Source organism: Monodelphis domestica, chromosome 5 (genome assembly GCF_027887165.1).
Source record: "Monodelphis domestica isolate mMonDom1 chromosome 5, mMonDom1.pri, whole genome shotgun sequence".
Classification (NCBI taxonomy): Eukaryota; Metazoa; Chordata; class Mammalia; order Didelphimorphia; family Didelphidae; genus Monodelphis; species Monodelphis domestica.
This window is the reverse complement of record NC_077231.1, coordinates 138151950-138168783: the sequence shown is the minus strand read 5'-3', so window position 1 is coordinate 138168783 and position 16834 is coordinate 138151950. Positions and strand designations below refer to the sequence as shown.

General features: G+C 35.2%; 1 protein-coding gene across 2 annotated transcripts in view; it reads left to right on the top strand.

Moving 5' to 3' along the window:
* The window catches only part of ITPR2 (inositol 1,4,5-trisphosphate receptor type 2), a 561528-nt gene that overhangs the window by 391597 nt on the left and 153097 nt on the right, over positions 1-16834 (top strand). For both annotated transcript variants that reach the window (XM_001363065.4, XM_056799421.1), the window contains 3 exons: positions 541-651; positions 14254-14349; positions 16500-16619. In XM_001363065.4, coding sequence (XP_001363102.1) covers positions 541-651; positions 14254-14349; positions 16500-16619 — 327 coding nt within the window. The remainder of the gene's footprint in view (positions 1-540; positions 652-14253; positions 14350-16499; positions 16620-16834) is intronic.

Here is a 16834-nt window from a genome sequence, read left to right as displayed (position 1 = left end):
TTTGATGCTAGATGCCACTATTTCACATACTCTATTTCAACTCAAATACTATTTAAATTACCAAAAGTTCTATGAAATAAAATTAGTTCCCCATAACCTTGTTATAGTATCTTACATATAGTAGGAGCTCAATAAATATTTGTTGAGAGAATACTTTATCAGTTCTACAACTCTGAAATTCCATACAGTTTACTTCATAAATGGTGTCTATAGATCATGGAGCAAACTAGGGTTTTTAGATTTCATAGGAACTAACTGCAATTTCAGTGATATAGAGAACTCATAGATCAGGAAATTCTCTCTAACACAGAACATAATCTTAAATATGTTTCCCAGAACATTAAAAACTAAAGTGACTTGCCTGGATTAAATGACAGTTATGTCAGAGGCAGAAACTGAACCCAGGTTTTTCTGGCTCAGTGGCTAGCTTTTTATCCACAATAAACACACTATCTCTTTAGAGATTCTGTATTACACATTGCTTATTGGTTTCATTATACTGAAAAGTTAATGTTATTTCTTAAACATTTTGTTTCCTAGACTTGTATTGCTACCCATGAATCTAATGGCATTGATATCATTATTGCACTGATACTGAATGATATAAACCCTCTTGGTAAATATCGAATGGATCTGGTGCTTCAGCTCAAGGTATTTGGAACCCTACACTTATTAAGGAATAAGAATTCTAAATATAAGATATCTTGGAAAGTTGAGGCCCATAAAAGCCATTTTCCAATAGACAAGTGGTCAAAGGAAATTAACAATCAGTTGTCAAAAGAGAAATTCCAAAACATTAATCACCATATGGAAAAATTATTATAAACTCAATAAGAGAAATACAAATTAATATAACTATGAACATTTACCTCACCTAGCAAATGGGCAAAGATAAAAGACAGAAATAGTTTATATCAAAGAACATGAGGGTGGACAATTATATTGTTGATGGAGCTGTAAATTAGCATATATGTTCTGCAAAACAATTTAGAATTATGCAAAAAGGGGGATAAATGTTCATACCTTTGACCTGGAGATTCTACTGCTGACTTACACTTTAAAGATGTAAAATATAGAAATGTATTTCCTTTGTTACCACAGATACCAAAATGTAACGGGACTTTTTGCTATAGCAAAGAATGGGAAACAAAGTGACTATTTCTGTTAGGAAGTGGCTAAACAAGTTGGGGTATATGGAAATGATGCAATATTATACCGTTATAAGAATGCTAAATAGAAAGAATAAGGAAAAATGGGGGGAAGGAAATAGAACCAGAAAAAAGTATATAAAACCACATAAATGAAAAAGAACAAAACCAAGTTAAATACTGTATAATTATAATTATTGTACTTGTCCCTAGAGAGAAAAGGAGTAAATGTTCCTTTCTCTTTTTGTTGGAGAGGAAAGGTGTCTATGGAAGTAAAATGTGGCTTATGTAATCAGACACAGTCACTGTGTTAAATGATTTTGCTTGACTTTTTTTTTTATTGTTCTAGGGGAAGGAATGGGTTTGTGGGGAAATTGCTAAGATAATTATGTATAGGAATTACTATGATATTAAAAACAAAGACAGGAATAAAAGTTTTTTTAAAAGTTTAGTGCTACATGTTTTGAATGTGTTGTGAAAAGTCAAGTATTAGTATATTTTTGCCCATGAGATTGATGGAAGTAATAAAAATATAATATGTAAAAACTGCAGCCATTATCAAATAACATTTGAAGCAATGTTCATTTTGATGGTATTTTATTGAGGTTCATTCTAGAAGTCACTCTATACTTCTCTACTCCCCCTGTTTTTATTTTCTTTGTTTAATTATATAGAGAAGAGCAAAGGACAACATTCACTGATTCTTTAACGTTTTTACCTAGTTTGTCAAGTCTAATGTCAAGTATATTATTATTTAGAATGTATGGATGCATTTTAGTTTTATCCCTCTTCACTTCCTATTGAGTTGTCTTTTAGATCACATTCTTTGCAAATAGTAATTTCAAACTGGTAATTTTACATATGAATTTTCTTTTTAAATCCTTATTTTCTATCTTAGAAGCAATACTAAGTGTTGGTTCTAAGTCATTAAAGTGGTAAGGGCTAGGCAAATGGGGTTGTGACTTGCCTAGGATCACAAGGCTATGGCTAAGGCCAGATTTAAACCTAGTACCTTCCATCTCCAGGCCTGACTTTCTAACCTTTGAACCACTTAACTGCTCTACCCATGACTTTTCAATGATATCTTTAATGCAAGCCATTTGAGCACTCACCAACTATAGGATCTGTCATGATTCAAGTAGCAGAGCAAATATTATTTATTCTTTGTCTGATTGTTGAAATAGACTATACATTCAAATGAATGTATACAAGAAGTCGTGTGCTTCTCAAATGGTATACCATGTATAATCATTTCCATGTAAACATTATATTAATCCTCTAAGTATTTAGGTTTTTCCACTAAAAGCAATGAATTTGAAATCATGAATATATACTTTAGGGCAGCTAGAAGATGCATTAGATAGAGTGCTGGGTTTGGAGTCCAAAATACTCCTCTGCCTGCATTCAAATCTGGTCTCAGACACTAGCTGTGTAACCCTGGGCAAGTCAACTCTGTCTCAGTTTCCTCATCTATAAAATGAGCTGGAAAAGAGAATTGCAAACTATTCTAGTATCTCTGCCATGAAACCCCCCAAAAGACTTGGACATAACTGAAAACAAGTGATCAACTACCAAAAAATGATCATTTTTGTAATTTAACTAGGGAGGCATGACTGAAGGAGCACCAGAGAAGCCAGGGCTTGAATCCCACATCTGAGATCATGTGGAGACCACTTACTCATTCTTACTTTAGAGGGTCCCTTCACCTCTTTTGTTGTTAATTTCTTCATCTGTAAAATAAGAGAATTTTAACAAACTTTTGAATTCTAATAGCTACCCAAGTTCATCCATAAATTGAATGATACTCAAAATTTTGACAGCTTGTATTTCACTGATAAAGCAGAGTTACCTTCATACCATAATGACACCTTGCAGGACTTTTGTGAAATACTGAAGAGTTATCAGACCAAAATAACATATAGGAACATGTATCCTAAAAATAAATTTATATATAATTTCTTAGGAATACACATATTATACAAAAGAGATTTATAACTGTAGCAGAAAGTATTGATTGAATTTACAATTAAAATATATATAATTTTCCATATAATTTGTATACTTTTCTAAACTTTTTTGTTTGTTTGCTTTTTTAATTAAAAATTATTTAACTAATTGATTTAGAATATTTTTCCACGGTTACATCATTCATGTTCTTTCCCTCTCCTCCTCCCAGCCCCCTCCTATGAGGGTGAGCAGTTTACTGGGTTTTACATGTGTCATTGATCAAGAACTCTTTCTATAATATTAATATTTGCATTAGTGTGATCATTTAGAGTCTACATCCCCAATCATATCCTCATTGACCCATGTGATATAGCAGTTGTTTTTCTTCTGTGTTTCTACTCCCAAAGTTCTTTCTCTGGATGTGGATAGCGATCTTTCTCGTAAATCCCTCTGAGTATTTCTGGATCATTACATTGCTACTAGTAGAAAAGTCCATTACATTTGATTGTACCACAGTATATCAGTCTCTGTGTACAACATTCTCCTGGTTCTTCTTCTTTCACTCTACATCAATTCCTGGAGGTCGATCCAATTCACATGGAATTTCTTCAGTTCATTTGATACCACAATTTGTTCAGCCATTCTTTTTTTTTTTTGTGTATTTTCTTTTTTTTTAATTATTATTATTTTTTAAAATATATTTTATTTGATCATTTCCAAGCATTATTCGTTAAAGACATAGATCATTTTCTTTTCCTCCCCCCCACCCCCCATAGCCGACGCGTAAGTCCACTGGGCATTAGATGTTTTCTTGATTTGAACCCATTGCTTTGTTGATAGTATTTGCATTAGAGTGTTCATTTAAAGTCTATCCTCTGTCATGTCCCCTCAACCTCTGTATTCAGGCAGTTGCTTTTTCTCGGTGTTTCCACTCCCATAGTTTATCCTTTGCTTATGAATGGTGTTTTTTTTCTCCTGGATCCCTGAAAGTTGTTCAGGGACATTACACCGCCCCTAATGTAGAAGTCCATTACGTTCGATTATACCACAGTGTATTAGTCTCTGTGTACAATGTTCTCCTGGTTCTGCTCCTCTCGCTCTGCATCACTTCCTGGAGGTTGTTCCAGTCTCCATGGAACTTCTCCACTTTATTATTCCTTTGAGCACAATAGTATTCCATCACCAACATATACCACAGTTTGTTCAGCCATTCCCCAATTGATGGGCATCCCCTCGTTTTCCAGTTTTGGGCCACCACAAAGAGCGCAGCTATGAATATTTTTGTACAAGTCTTTGTGTCCATTATCTCTTTGGGGTACAGACCCAGCAGTGCTATGGCTGGGTCAAAGGGTATTCTTTTGTCGCCCTTTGGGCATAGTTCCAAATTGCCCTCCAGAATGGTTGGATCAGTTCACAGCTCCACCAGCAATGAATTAATGTCCCTACTTTGCCACATCCCCTCCAGCATTCATTACTTTCCTTTGCTGTTATGTTAGCCAATCTGCTAGGTGTGAGGTGATACCTCAGAGTTGTTTTGATTTGCATCTCTCTGATTATAAGAGATGTAGAACACTTCTTCATGTGCTTGTTAATAGTTTTGATTTCTTTATCTGAGAACTGCCTATCCATTTCCCTTGCCCATTTATCAATTGGAGAATGGCTTGATTTTGTGTACAATTGATTTAGCTCATTATAAATATGAGTAATTAAACCTTTGTCAGAGGTTTCTATGAAGATTTTTTCCCAATTTGTTGTTTCCCTTCTGATTTTAGTTATATTGGTTTTGTTTGTACAAAAGCTTTTTAGTTTGATGTAGTCTAAATTATTTATTTTACATTTTGTGATTCTTTCTATATCTTGCTTGGTTTTAAAGCCTTTCCCCTCCCAAAGGTCTGACATGTATACTATTCTGTGTTTACCCAATTTACTTATGGTTTCCTTCTTTATGTTTAAGTCACTCACCCATTTTGAATTTATCTTGGTGTAGGGTGTGAGGTGTTGATCTATTCCTAGTCTCTCCCACACTGTCTTCCAATTTTCCCAGCAGTTTTTATCGAATAGTGGATTTTTGTCCCAAAAGCTGGGATCTTTGGGTTTATCGTATACTGTCTTGCTGAGGTCGTTTTCCCCCAGTCTATTCCACTGATCTTCCTTTCTGTTTCTTAGCCAGTACCAAATTGTTTTGATGACTGCTGCTTTGTAATATAGTTTGAGGTCTGGGACTGCAAGGCCCCCATCATATGTGTTTTTTTTCATTATTTCCCTGGATATCCTTGATCTTTTGTTCTTCCAAATGAACTTTGTTATGGTTTTTTCTAAATCAGTGAAGAAGTATTTTGGTAGTTCAATGGGTATGGCACTAAATAGATAAATAAGTTTGGGTAGGATGGTCATTTTTATTATATTGGCTCGTCCTATCCATGAGCAGTTAATGTTTTTCCAATTGTTCAAGTCTAGTTTTAGTTGTGTGGCGAGTGTTTTGTAGTTGTGTTCATATAGTTCCTGTGTTTGTCTTGGGAGATAGATTCCTAGGTATTTTATTTTGTCTAAGGTGATTTTGAATGGGATTTCTCTTTCTAGTTCTTGCTGCTGAGCTGTGTTGGAGATATATAGAAAAGCTGATGATTTATGTGGGTTTATTTTGTATCCTGCAACTTTGCTAAAGTTGTTGATTATTTCAATTAGCTTTTTGGTTGAATCTCTAGGATTCTTTAAGTAGACCATCATGTCATCCGCAAAGAGTGATAACTTGGTCTCCTCCTTGCCTATTCTGATGCCTTCAATTTCTTTATCTTCTCTAATTGCTACTGCTAGTGTTTCTAGTACAATGTCAAATAGTAGAGGTGATAATGGGCATCCTTGTTTCACTCCTGATCTTATTGGGAATGCATCTAGTTTATCCCCATTGCAGATGATATTAGCTGTTGGTTTTAGATATATACTGTTTATTATTTTTAGGAATGACCCTTCTATTCCTATGCTTTCTAGTGTTTTTAATAGGAATGGGTGTTGTATTTTATCAAAGGCTTTTTCTGCATCTATTGAGATAATCATGTGGTTCTTGCTAGTTTGCTTGTTGATGTGGTCAATTATGTGGATGGTTTTCCTAATGTTGAACCAGCCCTGCATCCCTGGTATGAATCCTACTTGATCATGGTGAATGATCCTTCTGATCACTTGCTGGAGTCTTTTTGCTAGTATCCTATTTAAAAGTTTTGCATCTATATTCATTAGGGAGATTGGTCTATAGTTTTCTTTCTCTGTTTTTGACCTGCCTGGTTTTGGAATCAGTACCATGTTTGTGTCGTAAAAGGAGTTTGGTAGAACTCCCTCTTTGCTTATTATGTCAAATAGTTTGTATAGTATTGGGGTTAACTGTTCTCTGAATGTTTGATAGAATTCACAGGTGAATCCATCAGGCCCTGGGGATTTTTTCTTAGGAAGTTCTTTGATGGCTTGATGGATTTCAATTTCTGATATGGGATTATTTAAGAATTCTATTTCCTCTTCTGTTAGTCTAGGCAGTTTGTATTTTTGTATATATTCATCCATTTCTCCTAAATTGGTGTATTTATTGCCATATAATTGGGCAAAGTAATTTCTAATGATTGCCTTAATTTCCTCCTCATTGGAGGTGCTGTCCCCCTTTTCATCTTTAATGCTGTGAATTTGCTTTTCTTCCTTCCTTTTTTTAATTAGATTGACCAGTACTTTGTCTATTTTGTTTGTTTTTTCAAAGTACCAGCTTCTTGTCTTATTTATTAAATCAATAGTTCTATCACTTTCGATTTTATTAATTTCTCCCTTAATTTTTAGGATTTCTAATTTGGTTTTCTGCTGGGGGTTTTTAATTTGATCGCTTTCGAGTTTTTTCAATTGCATTTCCAATTGATTGATCTCTGCTCTCCCTTGTTTGTTAATATGAGCTTTCAGGGATATGAATTTGCCTCTGATTACCGCTTTGGCTGCATCCCAAAAGGTTTGAAAGGATGTTTCGCCATTGTCATTTTCCTTGATGAAATTATTAATTGTTTCTATGATTTCTTCTTTAGCTAAACGGTTTTGGAGTATCATATTGTTTAATTTCCAATTGGTTTTAGATTTGGTTTTCCATGTACCATTACTAATCATTATTTTTATTGCCTTGTGATCTGAGAAGGCTGCATTCATTATTTCTGCTTTTTTGCATTTGTGTGCTATGTTTCTGTGACCTAATGTATGGTCAATTTTTGTGAATGTGCCATGTGGTGCTGAGAAGAAGGTGTATTCCTTTTTATCCCTATTTATTTTTCTCCATATGTCTATTAATTCTAATTTTTCTAAGATTTCATTCACTTCTTTTACCTCTTTCTTATTTATTTTTTGATTTGATTTATCTAAATTTGATAATGGTTGGTTTAAGTCTCCCACTAGTATGGTTTTATTGTCTATTTCTTCCTTCAATTCTCCTAGTTTCTCCATTAGAAATTTGGGTGCTATATTATTTGGTGCATACATGTTGATTAATGATATTTCCTCATTGTCTAGAGTCCCTTTTAACAAAATATAATTACCTTCCCTATCCCTTTTGATCAGGTCTATTTTTGCATTGGCTTTATCAGATATCATGATTACCACTCCTGCCTTCTTTCTATCAGTTGAGGCCCAGAAGGTCTTACTCCATCCTTTAATTCTGACCTTGTGGGTGTCAACCCGCCTCATGTGTGTTTCTTGAAGACAACATATGGTAGGGTTTTGGATTCTAATCCATTCAGCTATTCGTCTACGTTTTATGGGTGAGTTCATCCCATTCACGTTCAAAGTTATGATTGTCATTTGTGGACTCCCTGGCATTTTGATTGCCTTCCCTAATTCTAACCTTTTCTTCTTCGGCTCTACCTTTTAGTCCAGTGATTTACTTTGAATCAGTGCCCCTTGTCCCCTCCCTTGATGTTTCCCTTTTTAGTCCCTCCCTTTTTGTTCCCTCCCCCTCCCCCCTCTCTTTCCCTCCCTTTTTGTTCTCCCTCTCCCCCTCCCCCCCTTGGTTTTCCCTTCTCCTTACCCTTGTTGGGTAAGATAGAATTCAAGATCCCAATGGATCTGGGTGTTTTTCCCTCTCAGAGTTGATTTCCCTGAGATTGAGGTTTAAGTAACCCCCCCCCCCTCTCTTCCTCTCCTTCTTATAGGAGTTTTCTTCCCCTCCCCTTCCCCTGTGAATCTTTGTGTGAGAACCATTATTCTATTTGGTCTTTCTTTACCCCCTATTTATACATTACATTTTCCCCACATATTAGTATACATAGGTTGATATAAATGTAGTCCTTATAGAAGAGAGTTTGAGTAAAAGAAGATAACATTTTTCCCCTTTCCTTAATATTTACCTTTTCAGGTATTCCTTGCTCTTTGATTTTCGGTATCAAACTTTCCACAGAGCTCTGGTCTTTTCTTTGCAAAAAGTTGGAAGTCTTCTATTTTGTTGAATGCCCATACTTTCCCTTGGAAGTATATAGTCAGTTTTGCTGGGTAGCTGATTCTTGGTTGGAGACCCAGCTCTCTTGCCTTTCTGAAGATCATGTTCCATGCCTTACGATCATTCAGCGTAGAACTTGCAAGGTCTTGTGTGACCCTGATTGGCATTCCTTTATATCTAAATTGTCTTTTTCTGGCTTCCTGTAGGATTTTTTCTTTTGTTTGATAGCTTTGGAATTTGGCAATTACATTCCTGGGAGTTGTCTTTTGGGGGTTTAGTGTAGAAGGTGTTCTGTGAGCTCTGTCAGTGGCTGTATTGCCCCCTTGTTCTAGAATCTCTGGGCAATTTTCTTTGATTATATCTTGTATCACCATGTCCAGTTTGGTGTTTATTTCTGGCTTTTCTGGGAGTCCAATTATTCTTAAATTTTCTCTTCTCCCCCTGTTTTCCAGATCTATCACCTTGTCGGTGAGATATTTTATGTTCTCTTCTAATTTCTTGGTGTTTTGGCTTTGCTTTATTAGTTCTTGCTTTAAAGCCTGGTTTTCTTTTACAGTTTGGTCAAACTGGTTTTGTAGATGCGTGAATTTCTTTTGCATCATTTCCCACTTTTCCTCCCAGAGGGCTTCCATCTTTTTGGTCCTTTCTGATTCAAATTCTTCATGGGTTTGTGGAGAGTTTCTATTTCCTTTGGAAGATTTTGGAGAATTTTCTTGTATATCTTCTTCTATCTGCTCTGTATTTTGTATTTTGGCTCCATAGAATGTGTCCAGAGTCGCCCCTTTCTTCTTATTTTTCTTGGTATTTTGGGGCTTCTGTGCTTCTGTGGAGTTTGTCATCTCTGAACGTGGAGGATTGGCTTTTCTTGTCTTTGTCTGGTGATCAGAGGCTTTAGTCCTGGGCAGATGTTGGTTCTATGAGCGTTCCCTGGGTTAAACTGAATATGCCTCACTGGAACTGGAATGGAAGGGTCGGACCACGAGGCCACACTCTCCCCCTGGCTCGATTTCCGGAAGTTGCCTTCAGAATCCCTGGCCGTGAAGCTGTTTCGTTGGCCTGCGGGGGGATGGGCTGCCGCTTCCCCAAGCTCCGAGAGCACAGACTTTCACTGAGACTTGGATAGCAGGATCCAGCCCGTGAGGCTGTCTTGCCCGCCCTGAGGGTTGCTGTTGTTTTGACCAGCTCTCTGCAGCGGAGGCCCCAGGCAGTAACTTTCACCCGGACTGGGACTTGGGTAGAAGACCCTGAGGGTTGTTGTTCCTCAGACCCTGCTCTCTGAGCCCGGCGCGGCTGCCGCTTCCGGGAGCCTTGGACTCTGCGCTCCTACCCCTGAGGTCCGAGGGATCTCGGGTTCTGGCTTTTAAGGGGAGCCGTACCTTTTGAACCGGGTCCAGGTCCAGGAGGAGGGTTCCCAGGGTCTGTGCTGTTGATCGTTTTGAATTTCGGCGCCTTAGGAGCTTCTAGTTTGAGATCGGTCGGGAAGGGTTTTCCGGAGATTTGAACTTCAGCTTTCTCTAAGCCGCCATCTTAACCGGAAGTCCCTGCCATTCTTCAATTGAAGGGTAACCCATCATTTTCCAATTTTTTTTTTTGCCACCACAAAGAGCACAGCTATACACATTTTTTGAAAGTCTTTTTCCTTATGATCTCTTTGGGGTATATAAACCCAGCAGTGGTATGGCTGGATCAAAGAGTCTTTTGTGCATAGTTCCCAATTGCCTTTCAGATTGGTTGTATCAATTCACAACTCGACCAGCAATGCCTTAATGTCTCAATTTGCCTCATCCTCTCCAACATTTATTACTTTCCTTTGCTGTCATATTAGTCAATTTGCTAGGTGTGAGGTGGTACCTCAGGGTTGTTTTGATTTGCATTTCTGTAATTATAAGAAATTTGGAACACTTTTTCATGTGCTTATTGATAGTTTTGATTTCTTTATCTGAAAATTAGCTATTCATGTTCCTTGCCCATTTATCAATTGGGGAATGCCTTGCTTTTTTTTTGAACAATTGTTTTAGCTCCTTATAAATTTGAGTAATTAGACATTTGTCAGAAATTTTTGTTATGAAGATTTTCCCCTAATTTGTTACTTCCCTTCTAATTTTGATTGCATTGGTTTTGTTTGCTCAAAAACTTTTTTCTTAAACCCTTACCTTCCATATTGGAATCAATACTGTGTATTGGTTCCAAGGCAGAAGAGTGGTAAGGGCGAGGCAATGGAGGTTAAGTATTTTATATTGTTTAGGGTGATTTTAACTGGAATTTCTCTTTCTAAGTCTTGCTGCCAGGATGTGTTGGAGATATGTAGAAATACTAATGATTTATGTGGGTTTATTTTGTATCCTGCTCTAAACTGTCTTAAAAGGTTATATACACTATATTTTCAGAGATATAAAGTTGTGAGATAAGAAGTGCTTAATTCATAGTTAGTATTAATAAATGTTGAGTTTTTTTACAATTATATTAAAATACTCTGAAATTGTAGCATGCCATTTGTTGTTAAGGTGATCCCAAACATTTTGCCTCATAATATTTACTTCTGAAGTTTTTTATCCCTTGATAGCTTAATGCATCCTTTTTTTGCATCCATGTTATAAGCATAATTTTATTATTTAAATACATGCCTCATCTTCATTAAAAATTCATAATTTTAATGAATATTTAAAACACTAATTTTAAATTGTTACAGCGTATTACAGTATATACAGTATATCTCAAATCCTACTTCTAATAATTATTAGCTTAATGACCCTGAATGAGTCACTTAGTATCAATGAGCCTCAAGTAACAACTTAAGACTTATAGAATAGTTGATTTGTTTGAAAGTCCTCACTTTGTGAGTGCCCCTTTTGGGCAAAGTCACAGGTCATTTGTGTGTTTGTGTTATATTTAAAAATTAATATTTGAAGTAATTTCCAAATTTCTTTACAATAATATTGTATAACTCCATTATTAATTCTGTTTTATGTTCTGCCGCTAGTGAGCTTAGGTTGTTAGATCTCATTTATAATGATACAATTAGATTTATAATCATTAGAATTAATAACAACAGCTCACCTTCACTCTGCATTTTAGAAAGTATTTTCCTCACAATATTTGAGATAAATAGTAAAAGTATTGTTATCCATGTTTTATAGTCAAGAACCAGAGATACAGAAATAATTAGTTACCCTTTCTATGGTCCAAGGTAACACAGGTAGTAAATGACAGAGCTTTGACTCCAACCTAAGTTTTCTGGCTTTGAGTGTGGTGCTTTTCCCTCTCCATGTTGCCATTTTTATGGAGGACAGTTAGCTTCAGATCCTTTCCATTTCAAATTCTACACTTTTAGACACTGGACCACTGTGCTCTAAGTGACACTGGTCACAAGAAAATACACATAGACCAGCACAAAACCATCACCACTATTACAGAAATAACTCAAACACAGGAACTCTTCATGATATGTTATAGTTCTTACTCTTATTTTAGTTAACATTATATAATCTTACATGAGACAATTGGGCTATACTTAGACACAGAAACGATTCTGAATGAAGGTAGTATGTTAAAGTGAAACAGTTTTAAGTAGAAAATCTTTTTTATTTCAGGGACTTGGGGATGGTTAGCAGAAGAAAATTTTGCATAATATAAAATGGATTGGCATATTTTTTCACCTTTAAAGTTATTTTAGTAATTTGTAGAAATGGTTTCAAGGCAATTTAAACTTATATTTCTGAGCTCCCAATCAAAATTGTGTGTAGGCTGGAATGTTTACACCATTTATGAATCTTTCATAGTAGTGTCACTTTACTCAGCTTGTCTTTATTTGCAATTTTAATATACAAAATGGGTAGTATTATTGAAAAAAGTGACTTCATACTTGCCTCAAATATTAAAAAACAATTGGCCTCTCTTAATTCCATTTGAGATCTCTAAAAATATAGGCCTTTTGATTATGGTGGGTGCTGGGTTATATGTACACTTGGGAGATGACCGAAGTAACAGGAAGTGCTATAATATCACCCATACCTGTCTTGTAGTCCTGTTTTCTGCTGCTAAAACGGGTATCAATTAACTGGCAAGGAAATATAATTTCTAATTTGTCCACTTGGAGGCACTACATGCATGTCACCAGTGAAGTTTTATCAGAGCAGATCATAGTGTGTGCATGTGCAAGTTTTCCAGAGGCTGGCTTTTCCTTCAGAGCTCACCAGAGGGAGTGAGCTGCAAGTCCTAGGTTATGCTTTCTCCAGTGGGTACATCTTAGTCAGTTTAATTGCCCCTGTTAGCTTGGTTCAAAATTTAGCTTAGGGGAAAAGGAGTGAAATATTATTCTGAAATATGAGAATTAAGAAATATGTCTGGTTTTCTCGGTTGCTCTACCCCCACTCCACTCTTGGGAAATCTTTTGTTCTGCATTCATAAGACATAGGTGATTATTTCTCAGTGGCTACCTTGCTTATTAAGGAACACAGTCAAGTAAACATATTTAAAGTAATTATTGCATAATAAAAGTGAAGAAATTCCTTTCCTCAAATCCTTCCTCCCTCTACCTTTCCCCAGGTGATTAAAAAATTAGGAGAAAGAGTTGTTAGTTTATTGTGCACTTGCTGCAGCTCTACAAACAATCTGAGAAAGGAAGAGGAAAGCCTCAGGTGGTTTGCATTGACCTTTTAGCTGATCTCACTATCATCTGAGGTTTTATAGCTGCTGGCAGTCTGGTTTCTTCTGCAACACTGACCACTGTGGCCTGTCTTGTCATGAAAATACTGGGTTCTGCACTGCTTCCCTGACAACACAGCTTTCCAGAATCTGTTCCATCTTGTCTTTTGATATTTCCTACTTGGGATAGGGCCAGTAGTAAAAGCCGCAGTAAGCAGTAAACAGTGAGAAAAAAGTGACCATCTATGGCAACAAGGCAGCATGGAAAGAATAGCAATCAGTGGTGGATAGGGAATTTGGGGATTTAGGGAAATATTTGCTCACATACATTTTTCACATTTTCCCCAATTTCCTAATGATTTATTTGTCCTAGCAGTTTCCAGGGAACTATGAATATCTTCAATTAGAATATTTGATTCATAAGATATCCATTAATAAGTATGTAAAATAAAAAAGAAATACAAGGGATACTTTAATGACATGTTAGGCAAACCTGTTACCTAACTATTTTAACTGAAGTTCTGAAATTAATTAATGTCTGTGACAATTCCTAGAAATAACCATAATGTTAATAATCACAATATGTTTTATCCTCCATGGATGATTTAGGAGACTAACAAATATGTGTTGTATATATATGTGCATATTATATATAATTATTTTTAACTTTTTAAAAAGACCACTTCATATAATACATTTTTCTTTTACCTGACACTTTTTATTGTATTGTCATAATAATAAGGAATTACAAAAGCTACTAGTTAGAAAATAGCATTATGAAAGAAAGGATTTCATCTGTATGCATTGTACAAAGCTGATTTTGAATTTGAATCACATTTCTTCAATATTTAAAATATTCTTCATAATGTATCCCAGTTTGTTACTTTTATTTTGTAAAGTTATTAATGTAAAAAATACTATTTAGAAATATAAGATAAAAGAAATGAACAGTTTAAACTTCTTTCATTTAAAAATATTGTTCTCCATAATTTCAATTAAAACAACTGCAAAGAATCACCAATCCATGAAATAATTTTTAAATTTGCTTTTTTTGGATATCTTTAGAACAATGCCTCTAAGCTTTTGCTGGCAATTATGGAAAGCAGACATGACAGTGAGAATGCTGAGAGAATTCTTTTTAACATGAGACCAAGGGAACTGGTAAGAAAACTTTTGAATTTCCATGATAATTTTCATTGGGATAAAAGGAATGAATTAAAAAAAAAGTTTCAAAATTACTTTACTTAGCTTAATGGTTCATCTGGATTCAATGCTATGTTGTGCCAGAAGGGTACTACTTCATGCAAAACACTTTAAAGAGCATTCATGATATCAGCCTTTATCACTTCATTACTTTTATTCATTTCATGTCTTTTTTCTATAATAGTTTTCTAAGTTATCATATGCTGCTAAGTTTTTTCAAATTCTATTTTTGTCAGAAAAAGATTTACCTAATTTGATATTAGTGTTTTTGAGAGTATCAGAAATGTTTACACTCAAATATGTTGTATTTGCATTATATTTGTGGAAAAATTACAAAATAAGGAATTTTTTAGTAATTATTACATTCTTGGCAAAAATAAGAATTAAAAATACTTCATTAGTATTGAAACTAATGCTAGTCTATCTCAAATCCTGGGATTATTATTAAACAAACAAAAAAACCCCATCCAATAATGATTGTTTGTGATCTTTTGAAGAATCAACCCAACTGAATGCAGAGAGTTTTCTAACCAGTTATTATAATTCATGAAAACTTTCTGTTAAGATATCAAGGAGTTACAGTCTGTATCATTCAGAAGCCAAAGTTGACTATATCAATGAAATGATAGCTTGAAAAGGTGTTATAAATATTTGTGTACAAGTCATCCTTTCCTTCCAGATTATGTATGCCTTAAGGACAGATTTTTTTATTTCATCTTTGTTGTATTTCCAATTTCTAGAACAATGCCTTGTACATGGTATTTAATAAATTCTTGTTGAATGGAGCTCATCTAATTAGAACTTTCCTAAGACAATTATACACAATAAGTGGCCTATTTGTTATCCTTTAGCTTCTGACTGCTGAAAGAGATTCTCTCTGAACTGCTAAAAGAGAATCTTTCTAGCTAGTATGTGAAATAGTCCTCATACATGACAAACATTATTGTAAATTACTACAATTTAGTGACATCAAATGTTTTAAGTACCATTGAAAATGGTACTCAGTCTCCAGGCTGACCTTGAAATCAGGAAGACCTGAGTTGAAACCTAGCTCCATACAATTATGATGTGACCTTTGGTAAGTCCCTGAACCTCTGTGTGCCACAGTTTCCTTAATGTAAAAAATCCACCTTGCTTGTTTGTCATGAGAGTATCTGGCACATAGAAGGTACTATTTAAATATTTTTCCGTTCCCTTTCCCTTTTAAGATATTTAATCCCATGTATAGTCAACTAGGACCTTCTACTAACAGGATAGATCTGAGATCCAAGATAGATATGAGCAGTAAGTCAACTGTTTCCTTATGCCTTGGGTCCTTTCCTACAGGTTAAAAATGGCTTTTAGTAGTTGAAGTGGGCTTAAATTGCGGCTTGTTTCTCTATCACTCATCAAATCAAATCAAGAAACAATTTTAAAGCATTTCGTGCTAGGAAATGTCCTAAATTCTGGGAATACATCTTAAGCTTAGAGTTCTTGTCCTCAAGGAACTGGGATTCTAATGGTAGAAGACAACATAAAAAAGGAAGCTTAAATAAGAGGGGAGAGAAGAGATATTCCTCTACAATGTGAGGATTTAGAAAAGAAAGGCCTGGAGAAGAATGAAGACATAACTTACTTGAATGCTTTCCTTAAAAACCAGGTTGTTAGAAGAAATATCCATTCAGACAAAGAAACTACTGAGACTGAGTTTACATTTAATGTAAGAAATCTAGAGGGGGAGTGAACTTCCAGACTGAGCAGGCTTTTGTGACATAATAAAGTCCAGAGAGTTGGGAATGGAGCCTGGAAAGGAATTAAATAAACTAACAGTAATTAGACTTCAAATTTTCCTTATTTGCATTTTGATTTGGGATTTTGAAATTTTGTTCACTATTGGAACCCAAATTAAGACAAATTTATAAATCAAAAGGAAGGAAAAGTATGATAAGGTATATTGATTATTTAAACAAAATGCCTCCAAGGTAATTTTTTATATTAGATTCCTTATTTTGAACCTCAAGAAACTTTCCACATTTTAACCTTGACCCCTCCCAATAAGCAATTTAAATTAAATCTTATTTTATATTACTTTCAAGTATATTTATTTATAATGTTGATTTCCTTGAAAGGTGGATGTCATGAAGAATGCCTATAATCAGGGTGTAGAATGTGATCATGAAGATGATCGTGGAGATGACAGTATTTCACCTAAAGATGTTGGACACAATATCTATATTCTTGCCCACCAGGTAACTATTTTTTCTTTTAGTTTCTTTGATAGTCAATAAAATAGTCAATTGAAGAGGAATGTACTCAAGAGATGTATCAAAGGTGAAAATGACATACCTTGACAACAGATTGGATATGGAGGGTTAGAGAGAGAAAGAAGTCAAGAATGGCACCTGGGTTGGGAGGCTGAGACTGGGAGGATCATGTTGTTCTCTAAAGTAAAAGGGCAGGTGGG